Source organism: Agelaius phoeniceus, chromosome 33, assembly GCF_051311805.1.
Source record: "Agelaius phoeniceus isolate bAgePho1 chromosome 33, bAgePho1.hap1, whole genome shotgun sequence".
Classification (NCBI taxonomy): domain Eukaryota; kingdom Metazoa; phylum Chordata; class Aves; order Passeriformes; family Icteridae; genus Agelaius; species Agelaius phoeniceus.
The window spans coordinates 300,658-311,580 of record NC_135297.1 but is presented as its reverse complement, the minus strand read 5'-3'; the positions used below and the strand labels follow the sequence as shown (position 1 = coordinate 311,580).

General features: G+C 51.7%; 1 protein-coding gene across 1 annotated transcript; it reads left to right on the top strand.

Annotated features, from left to right (window-relative positions):
* Positions 1-73: 73 nt before the first annotated feature.
* SMG9 (SMG9 nonsense mediated mRNA decay factor) lies at positions 74-10,792 on the top strand. The gene is made up of 14 exons (XM_077192419.1): positions 74-684; positions 1,131-1,202; positions 1,320-1,560; positions 2,097-2,194; positions 2,904-3,016; positions 3,685-3,796; positions 4,778-4,873; positions 4,950-5,035; positions 6,856-6,959; positions 7,767-7,874; positions 9,156-9,303; positions 9,906-9,942; positions 10,076-10,215; positions 10,664-10,792. The coding sequence occupies exons 1-14, from the start codon at positions 595-597 to the stop codon at positions 10,740-10,742; spliced, it is 1,524 nt and encodes a 507-aa protein (XP_077048534.1). The 5' UTR covers positions 74-594; the 3' UTR covers positions 10,743-10,792.
* The last annotated feature ends 131 nt before the right edge of the window (positions 10,793-10,923 follow it).

The window sequence follows — 10,923 nt, the reverse complement described above, 5'->3', positions numbered from 1 at the left end:
AGGCCACGCCTCCTTGTAGTGAACATAAAATCCTTGCCTGCAAGCCCCGCCCACACCGTCTCCGCGCATGCGCGCAGCTACGGCGCTCGGACCACGCCCCCTTTCCCCGCAGGCCGCGCGCGGGGGCGGGAGCAGCGGGAAAGGAACCGGAAACGGCCTCAGGAGCCCTCAGGGGCTCCGGGAGCCACAAAAACCTCCCCGGGAACCCCAAAACCTCCCCGGGAACCCCAAAACCTCGCTGGAACCCCAAAAACCTTCCCGGCGCCCTCGAAAACCTTCCCGGGAACCGCTCGGGGCCTCGCCGGGACCCCCTCAGGAGCCTCCGGGACCTCCAAAAGCCTCTCCGGGATCCTCCGGGACCCCCTCAGGACCCTCCGGAGCCTCGCTGGGACACTCAAAAACCTCTCGGGACCCCCTCAGGAGCCTCCGGGACCCTCAAAAGCCTCTCCGGGACCCTCCAGGAGCCTTTCAGAAGCCTCCGGGTCCCCCTCAGGAGCCTCCGGGCCCTCCCCGGGACCCCCAAAAGGCTCCCTGAACCTCCGGGAGCCGCTCGGGGCCCGGAGCCGCACCGGTGCCGCCGCTGCCGCCGCCGCCATGTCGGACTCCGGGCAGAGCCCCGCCCCCGGCGCGCGGCGCCGCTGCTGGAACCGAGAGAAGGAACCGGAGGGAGGCGGAGAGAGGAGGGTGGGCGGGGCTAAGGGGGAGGAGCGTGGGTTTGATTGACAGCGGTTGTGTGGGAGTGGGGCGTGGTTTGGGAATGATTGACCGCCGTTGTGTGGGGATGGGGCGGGGCTTGGGGTTGATTGACAGCAAGTGCGTGAGGGCGGGGCTTGAGATACATTGACACTTGCATGGAGGCGGAGCTGGTGGTTGATTGACAGCAACTACATGGGGTGTGGATTATGGGAAGGGCGGGGCTTATAAATGATTGACAACAGCACAGGGTGGGGCGTGGCTTAGGGATGATTGACAGCCAATGCATGGGGGCCTGGAAGTGAGGGCGTGATTTTTGATGGGTGTGGCACACGGTGGGCGTGGCCTAGAGCCCTATAATGAACAATGAGAGGCCTGGCAGGGGGTGGGGCTACACCTTTGTGGGTGAGGCCTCAGTGACCTTGCCCCGCCCACAGGAGCTGGGGGAGGAGCCAGCGGGGCCCCTGCAGAAGACGCCAATCATCCTGGCCAAGCCCCCTGCAGAGCGGGTGAGCCTGGGGGGCGTGGCCACCATCCAAGGGGGCGTGGTCACTCCTAAAAGTGAGCATGGCTCCTCCCACCTGTTTTAGCCACGCCTCATGACGTCATTTTCTATTTTTACCCAGCAGCCGCCTCCGGCCGCCCCGAAGGCGGGGCCAGCACAAGCCCCGCCCCCTCCAGCGCCGGCTCCGCCCATCGTGCTGATGAAAGCGCGGGGGGAAGAGGGGCGGGGAGGGGGCGGAGCTTCGGCAGCACCGGGGGAGGGGCCACAGCAAGCCCAACCCACCGAGAGGGAGGGGCCACGCCCCACCCAGCCTGTCTATCAACTGCACAGCCGGGGCCTGGCCCCGCCCGCTGCGCTTGACCGTGAGTGGGCGGGGCTTAAAGGGGCGTGGTCATGCTGTGGGGATGTGGGAGGAGTTAAAATGGGCAGGGTTGAGTGGGCGGGGCCAAAGGGGAGTGTGTAAAGGGATTGGATGAAGGAAATGGGCAGTGTTTGGGTGGGGCGTGGCCAACGTGATGGTTATGGTTGCGTTAGATTGTTGTGGGCGTGGCTAAAGGATGAGACTCAATGGGGTTGGCCGCACAAAATGGGCGTGGTTTTACTGTGGGGGTGTGGTCATGGTTGGGCGTGGTCAGAGCTTGTGGGTGGAGCTAAAATGAGGCTCAAGGTGATTGGGCGGACAAAATGGGCGTGGGTTTGGCTGGGGGCGTGGCCTTTTGTGGTGTGCTCACAGTGGGCGTGGCCAACCCCCAATCTCAATCCAATGACGACCCTGAAACACGCAGAGTTTTTTAGGGGGCCTGGCCAGTTTAATGCAAATTCCAAAACCATGGGCGGAGGTTTGTGCTTGGTGGGCGTGTCCTCAAGTGGGCGTGTCCCCCCTTGGCCCCTCCCCCAGCTGCCCAGGCCCAGGCCCGGCTGGCGGCGCCGGAGAAGATGAAAACCAGCATCAAACTGGTGGACGAGCAAATGAACTGGTGCGACAGCGCCCTCGAGGTGGGCGGGGCTTAACGGCGGTGGGCGGGGCCGGGGGCGAGGCCTTCCATGTCCTACCCATTTCATGCTGGGGGTGGGGTTTAGAGTGGTGGGCGTGGCTTGGGACTCTCCCAGTATCTCCCATTTGATACTGGGGGTGGGGTTTAGTGTGGTGGGCGTGTCTGGGGGCGGGGCCAAGATGTTCCCAATATGTCCCAGTTTGTACTGGTTGAGGGGGCGGGGCTTGCGACCCTCCCAGTTCATACTGGATGTGCTGGGGGCGGAGTTTCATGGGATGGGCGTGGCTTTGGCTTTGTGGGCGGGGCCAGGACCCTCCTAGTGACTCCCAATTTGTGCTGGGGGCGGGGTTCAGTCGAGTAGGCATGGCCGGGGGCGGGGTCAGGACTCTCCCAGTGACTCCCAGTTTGTCCCAGTTCCTGCTGGACCTGCTGGGGGTGGGGCCTAGGAGAGTGGGCGGGGCTTGTGTTTGGGGTGGGTTTTAACAGGATGGGCGTGGTCCTGGCTGGGTGGGCGTGGTCAGGGCTGGGTGGGCGTGGCAGGGGGGGAAGGGCCAGGGCCCTCCCAGTTTGTGTTTGGGATGGGTTTTAATGGGATGGGCGTGGTCCTGACTGGGTGGGCATGGTCTGGGCTGGGTGGGCGTGGTCAGGGCTGGCTGGGTGGGGCCGGGGGCGTGGCCAGGGCCCTCCCAGTGACTCCCAGTCCGTCCCAGTTCCTGCTGGAGCAGACGGACGTGCTGGTGGTGGGGGCGCTGGGGCTGCAGGGAACCGGGAAATCCACGGTGATGTCACTGCTGGCCGGGAACCAGCCCGAGGAGGACCCGCGGTACTGGGAGGGACTGGGATATACTGGGATGGGATTGGGATAAACTGGGAGGGACTGGGAGCGACTGGGATAGAACTGGGAGGGACTGGGATGGACTGGGAAAGGGTTAAATTAGGATTTGGGGTTACTGGTTTATACTAGGAGGGACTGGGAGGGGACTGGGATGGACTGGAAGGGGATTGGGATGGGATTGGGAGGGACTGGGATAAACTGGGAGGGATTGGGAAAGGGTTAAATTGGGATTTGGGGTTACTGGTTTATACTGGGAGGGACTGGGATGGGATTGGGATAAACTGGGAGGGACTGGGATGGGATTGGGAAAGGGTTAAATTGGGTTTTGGGGTTGCTGGTTTATACTGGGAGGGACTGGGATGAACTGGGATGGGTTTGGTCCATACTGGGATGGGTCTAGGATGGGTTAATACTGGTCCATACTGGTTTATACTGGTTTCTATGGGTTTTACTGGGTCATACTGGTCCATACTGGTTTATACTGGTCCATACTGGGAATTGGGATGACCTGGGAGGGTCCTGGGGGAATTCAGGGCTCTAAAATGGGCAAAAAAAAAGGGATTTTTCCCGTTTTTTTTCTGCTTTTTCTGGCCCATACTGGTCCATACTGGTCCATACTGGTTTGTACTGGTTTGTACTGGTTTGTACTGGTCCAGGTCCTTCGTGTTCCGGCCGCAGCCGCCGGAGCTGCGCGAGAGGGGCGGGGCCCAGACCGGGGGCATCGACCTCTTCATAACCCAGGAGCGTGTCCTGTTCCTGGACACGCAGGTAATTAACGCTAATTAACGCTAATTAACGCTAATTAACCTCAGTCACCCACAGCTGCCCCTTGGGTGTTGGTAATTGGTTGGTGTCTGGCTTTAATTGCTGTTAATTGGGGTTAATGAGAGTGGAAATGCTGGTTATTGGGCCAGGAGTTGATTAATTGAGCTTAATTAGCTTTGTGTGGCTCATGTTTAGTGTTGACTCTAGAAATTTAATTAATTACCCTAATTAGCATAATTACACCAATTACAGTTACCCTAGTTACAATAATTACCCCAATTACAGTTAGTCTAATTACAATAATTACCCTAATTACTGTAATTACCCCAATTATAATTACCCCAACTATGAAAGTCACTGCAATTGCTGATTACCCTAATTAGCAGTATTTTCCCAACTAATTACCCTAATTATCATAATTACCCAAATTTAATTACCCCAATTTTAATTACCCCAATTACCATAATTGCTCCAGTTACCCTAATTACAAAATTATCCCAGTTACCATAATTACCCCAATTATAATTACATTAATTACTGCAATTAAAGTGATTAACCTAATTACTGTAATTACCCCAATTATTCAATTTACTGTAATTACCATAATTACCATAATTAATTATCCCGCTTACCGTAATTACCCCAGTAATTAATTTACCATAATTACCTAATTACTATAATTACCATATTCACCTCATTAGCATTATTACCCCAATTACCATTGTTACCCCAACTATAATTACCCCAATTACCATAATTACTGTAATTCCCCAATTACAATAATTACCCCAAGTTTAATCACCCCAATTACCGTAATTACTCCAATTACCATAATTACCCTAATTACCCTAATTACCTCAATTACCATAATTACTCGTATCCCCCAACCCCCTTCATTAGCGCCTTTCCCCGCCCCCTCATTACCATACCCGAGGATGTGGGCGTGGCCTCATTGACTCCCACCCCTCTTGGCCACGCCCCCAGCCCATCCTAAGCCCCGCCCACCTGGATCACCTGATCAACAACGACCGGAAGCTTCCGCCCGAGTTCGCTCTGCCCCACGCCTACGTGGAGACCCAGGTGAGGTTAATTTATGATAATGAGGGGTTGGTTTATGCTAATGGATGTTAATTTATGCTAATTTATGCAAATGCAGTCGCTGCAGATCGCTGCCTTCCTGTTCACCGTGTGCCACGTGGTGCTGCTGGTGCAGGATTGGTTCACTGACCTGGGGCTCTACAGGTGACACAAAACGACCCAAAAACGACACAAAACGACCCAAAAATGGGCCCAAACGTGGCCTAAAAATGACCCCGAAAGTTACCCAAAAAACGACACAGAAGTGACACAAAATGACCCCAAAATTACCCAAAAAATGATAAAAATGCGGCCTAAAAATGACAGAAAAATAACCCCGAAAAATGACGCAAAGCGAGCCAAAAATGACTCAAAAAATGATCTGAAAATGGACCAAAAATGACCCCAAAAATCACCTGAAATGACCCAAAAAGTGGCCTGAAAATGACCCCAAAAGTGACCTAAAGATAACTCAAAAATGACCTAAAAATGACCCCAAAAGTGACCTAAAAATGACCCCAAAATGATCCAAAAATGACCCCAAAATTGGCCTGAAAATGACCCAAAAATGGCCCCAAAGTGACCTAAAAATAACTCAAAAATGACCTAAAAATGACCCAAAAATGACCCCAAAACAGACCCGAAAGTGGCCTGAAAGTGACCCAAAAATGACCTAAAAATGATCTGAAAATGGACCAAAAATGACCCCAAAACTGACCTAAAAATGACCCAAAAATGATCCCAAAGTGACCTAAAAGTCACTCCAAAAATGACCCCAAAAATGGCCCCAAAAGTGACCTAAAAGTCACCCCAAAAATGACCTAAAAATGACCTGAAAGTGACCCAAAAATGACCCCAAAAGTGACCCAAAAATGACCCCAAAATTGGTCTAAAAATAACCCAAAAATGGCCCTAAAAGTAACCCAAAACTGACCCCAAAAATGGCCCCAAAAGTGACCCAAAAATGACCTAAAAATGACCCAAAAATGGCTCCAAAATTGGCCTGAAAATGACCCAAAAATGACCCCAAATGTGGCCTGAAAGTGACCCCAAAAGTGACCCCAAAATTGCCCTAAAAATTACCCAAAAATGACCTAAAAATGACCAAAAAGTGACCCCAAATGTGGCCTGAAAGTGACCCCAAATGTGGCCTGAAAATGACCCAAAAATGGTCCCAAAAGTGACCTAAAAATAACTCAAAAATGACCCAAAAATGACCCAAAAGTGACCCAAAAATGACCCCAAAAATGACCCCAAAAATGGCCCCAAAAGTGACCCAAAAGTGACCCAAAAATTACCTAAAAATGACCCAAAAATGACCCCAAAATTGGCCCCAAAAGTGACCTAAAAATAACTCAAAAATGACCCAAAAGTGACCCAAAAATGGCCCCAAAAGTGACCTAAAAGTGACCCAAAAATGGCCCCAAAAGTGACCTAAAAGTGACCCAAAAATTACCTAAAAATGACCCAAAAATGACCCCAAAAGTGACCTAAAAGTGACCCAAAAAGGACCCTAAAATTGGCCTGAAAATGACCCAAAAATCACCCCAAAAATGGCCCCATAAGTGACCTAAAAATAACCCAAAAATGACCCCAAAGTGACCTAAAAATTACCCAAAAATGGCCCTAAAAGTGACCCAAAAATGACCCAAAACTGCCCCAAACCCCCCAATAACTGCCCCAAACCCCCCAATAACTGCCCCAAACCCCCCCAATAACTTCCCCAAACCCCCAATAATTGCCCCAAACCCCCCAATAACTGCCCCAAACCCCCCAATAACTGCCCCAAACCCACCCCAAACCCCCCAATAATTGCCCCAAACCCACCCCAAACCCCCCAATAATTGCCCCAAACCCCCAAACCCACCCCAAACCCTCCAATAATTGCCCCAAACCCACCCCAAAGCCCTCAATAATTGCCCCAAACCCCCAATAACTGCCCCAACCCCCCCAATAATTGCCCCAACCCCCAATAATTGCCCCAGGTTCCTGCAGACGGCCGAGATGGTGAAGCCCCCGACGCCGTCCCCCAGCCACGACTCGAGCGGGGCCGGGCCCGAGGAGCCCTCCGAGTATTACCCACACCTGGGTCAGTCACTAATTAATTAATAGATAATTAATCTAGGGGTAATTAACCTCTAGTAAAACCCTGACCTCCAAAAATTCCCCCTCAAAAATTCCTGGGAAAAAAAAAACCCAAATTTTCACCGATTTTTCACCCAATTTTCCCCATTTCCCTGCCCCCAGGTGTGCCCAAAATCCCAAATTCGTTCCAAAAAACCCCAAATTTCCACCGATTTTTCACCCAATTTTCCCTTTTGGGGGATTTTTTTCCCCATTTCCTCCCCCCCCGGTGTGCCCAGGTGTGCCCAAAATCCCAATTTCCCTTCCAAAAACCCCAAATTTCCACCCATTTTCACCCAATTTTCACCATTTCCCCCCCCCCCAGCTGTGCCCAGGTGTCCTTAAATTCTCCAATTTCCACCAATTTCCCCCAAATTTCCACCGATTTTTCCCCCAATTTTCCCCATTTTTGGGGGGATTTTTTTCCCCATTTCTTCCCCCCCCCAGGTGTTCCCAAAATCCCAATTTCCCTCCCAAAAACCCCAAATTTCCACCAATTTTCACCAAATTTTCCCCATTTCCCTGCCCCACCTGTTCCCAGGTGTGCCCAGATCCCAATTTCCCTCCCAAAAACCCCAAATTTCCACCCATTTTCGCCCAATTTTCGCCATTTTTCCCCATTTCCTCCCCCCCCAAGTCGTACCCAAAATCCCCATTTTTCACCCGATTTTCACCGGGTTTTTTGCACATTTCCCCTCCCAGCTGTTTCCAGCTGTTTCCAGCTGTGCCCAGTTGTGCCCATTAACCCCCTTTAACCCTTTGTTTCCCGCAGTTTTCGTTCAAACCCGCGCCCCCCCCGAGTGCTTCTCCCCGCGCCGCCTGGGGCAGATGCAGCGCGTGCTCGGCCGCCTGATGGCGCACTCGCGCCTCAAATACCGCGGTGATTTTGGGGCGAATTCGGGGCGTTTTGGGCAATTTTGGGGGATTTTGGGGGTCCCGCGTGGAATTTGGGGGTTCCCAGATGAAATTTCGGGGGGGTTTTGGGGGGTTTTGGGGGAGTTTGAGGCTGATTTGAGGGGGAATTTCCGCCATTTTGAGGGGGGGTTCCGCCATTTTGAGGGGGAGTTTCTCGCCATTTTGGGGCCATTTTAGGATGATTTGGGGGTGAATTTTGGCCATTTTAGGGTGAATTTTAGTCTGATTTTGGGAAATTGTGGGGATTTTGGGGGTCCCACGTGGAATTTGGGGGTTCCCAGATGAAATTTCGGGGGGGTTTTGGGGGAGTTTGAGGCTGATTTGAGGGGGAATTTCCGCCATTTTGGGAGGGTTCCGCCATTTTGGGGGGGTTCCGCCATTTTGGGGGTGGATTTCTGCCATTTTGGGGGTGAATTTCCGCCATTTTGGGGTGAATTTTGAGGTGAATTTTAGGCTGATTTTGGGGCAATTTTGGGGGTCCCGGGTGGAATTTGGGGGTTCCCAGATTAAATTTGGGGGGAGTTTTGGGGGAGTTTGAGGCTGATTTGAGGGGGAATTTCCGCCATTTTGGGAGGGTTCCGCCATTTTGGGGGGGGTTCCGCCATTTTGGGGGTGGATTTCCGCCATTTTGGGGGTGGATTTCCGCCATTTTGAGGGTGAATTTCCGCCATTTTGGGGGTTCCGCCATTTTGGGGTGAATTTTGCGGCCATTTTCGGCTGATTTTGATGGGAATTTTCGGGTGAATTTTGAGGTGAATTTTGGGGCGAATTTTGGGGCCATTTTAGGCTGATTTTGGGGTGAATTAAAGGGTGAATTTTGGCCATTTTCAGGTGAATTTTGGTGTGAATTTTGGGGCCATTTTAGGCTGATTTTGGGGGGAATTTAAGGGTGAATTTTGGGCCATTTTCAGGTGAATTTTGAGGTGAATTTTGGGGTGATTTTAGGCTGAATTTGGTGCGAATTTTGGGGCCATTTTGAGGTGGATTTTAGGGTGATTTTAGGGATATTTTGGGATGATTTTTGGGTGACTTTTGGGGTGAATTTTGGAGTAATTTTAGGCTGAATTTAGAGTAAACTTGCGATGAATTTTGGGCCATTTTAGGCTGATTTTGGGATGGTTTTTGGGTGAATTTTGGGCCGATTTTAGGCTGAGCTTTGGGTTAACTTGGACTGAGTTTTGGGTTAATTTGGGTTAATTTTATGCTGAATTTTGGGTTAATTTGTGCTGATTTTGGCCCCCCCCAGGCTCTCTGTCCATGCGGGAGCTGCTCCCCGCCCCCCCCGGCTCCGGCCCCGCCCCCCCCCGGCTCTGGCCCCGCCCCCCCCGAGCCCGAGGTCAATCTGTTCCTGCTGCCCCCCCTGGAGGAGGAGCCCGAGGACGCCCTGCCCCGAGGTGAGACCAGTTCGGACCAGTATAGACCAGTATAAATCATTATAGACCAGTATAAATCATTATAAACCAGAACGGACCAGTATGGGCTGGTATAAATCATTATAGAGCAGGATAAATCATTGTAAACCAGTATATACCAGTATAAACCACTATAAATTACTATAAACCAGTATAGACCAGTATGGACCAGTTCGGAGCAGTATGGACTGGTATAAACCAGTATAAAAAACTGTAAACCAGTATAGACCAGTATAAATCATTATTAATCAGTATAAACAAGTATAAACCAGTTTGGGCTGGTATGGACCAGTATAAACCATTATAAACCAGTATAAACCAGTATAAATAATTATAAACCAGTACGGACCAGTATAAGTCATTATAAATCATTATAAACCAGTATAATCCAGTATAAATCATTATAAACCAGTATAGACCAGTATAAACCAGTATAGATCATTATAAACCAGTATAAGTCATTATAAACCAGTATAAATCATTATAAACCAGTATAATCCAGTATAAATCATTATAAACCAGTATAAACCATTATAACCATTAAAAATCATTAAAACCAGTACAAACCAGTATAAATCTCTCAGGTGGGGGAGGGGCGCTGTTCCCAGCCCCCATTCAGGGGTCGGGGGGGGGGGTCTGGGAATGGGGCAGCCCCATTATAAACCAGTATAAACCATTATAACCATTAAAAACCATTAAAAATCATTAAAAACCAGTGCAAACCAGTACAAACCAGTACAAATCTCTCCCAGGTGGGGGAGGGGCGCTGTTCCCAGCCCTGCCCCCATTCCGGGGCCGGGGGGGGCTCGGGGGGCTCCTGGCCCGGCTCAGGGGGAGGGTCCTGGCGGCTGCACGGTCCCAGTTATCCCACAGCCTGCTGACCGAGAGGAACTGGTGAGACTGGGACGGACTGGGAGGGACTGGGACGGGGTTAAAGGGGGATTTGGGGTTACTGGTTTGTACTGGGAGGGGCTGGGAGGGGCTGGGACAGGGTTAAAGGGGGATTTGGGGTTACTGGTTTATACTGGGAGGGACTGGGAGGGGATTGGGGGGGACTGGGAGGGGATTGGGAGGGACTGGAGAGGACTGGGATAAACTGGGAGGGACTGGGAAAGGGTTAAATTGGGATTTGGGGTTACTGGTTTGTACTGGGAGGGGATTGGGGGCGACTGGGAGGGACTGGGAAAGGCTTAAAGGGGGATTTGGGGTTACTGGTTTATACTGGGAGGGACTGGGAGGGGATTGAGACCAACTGGGAGCTACTGGGAGGAGGTTTGGGGGCAACTGGGAGGGACTGGGAGGGCATTTCTTAACCTGTACTGGTCCATACTGGTTGATGCAGGTTCCATTACGCCGCCCGCATCTGGGACGGAGTGAAGAAATCCTCGGCCCTGGCCGAGTACGGCCGCTTACTGGGCTGAACTGGGAGCACTGGGAGGCTCCCCCCGCGCCAATAAACCGCCAAAACCGCGTCGTCTCTCTCTTAATTAACGCCAAATCTTAATTAATTACCCGCCTCAAGCTTAATTAGGCGTAATTACCGTCACGGAGGTTTAATTAAAGCCTTGCCCCTCACGACTTCCCGCGCTTGGAAAAGAGCGG

Bases quoted from the DNA above. Each gene is read 5' to 3' on its own strand.
- SMG9 (XM_077192419.1), top strand. From the start codon at position 595: ATGTCGGACTCCGGGCAGAGCCCCGCCCCCGGCGCGCGGCGCCGCTGC. The intron at 2,195-2,903 runs GTGGGCGGGGCT...AGTCCGTCCCAG, and splicing joins GGTGCGACAGCGCCCTCGAG to TTCCTGCTGGAGCAGACGGA. The intron at 3,797-4,777 runs GTAATTAACGCT...CCACGCCCCCAG, and splicing joins TCCTGTTCCTGGACACGCAG to CCCATCCTAAGCCCCGCCCA.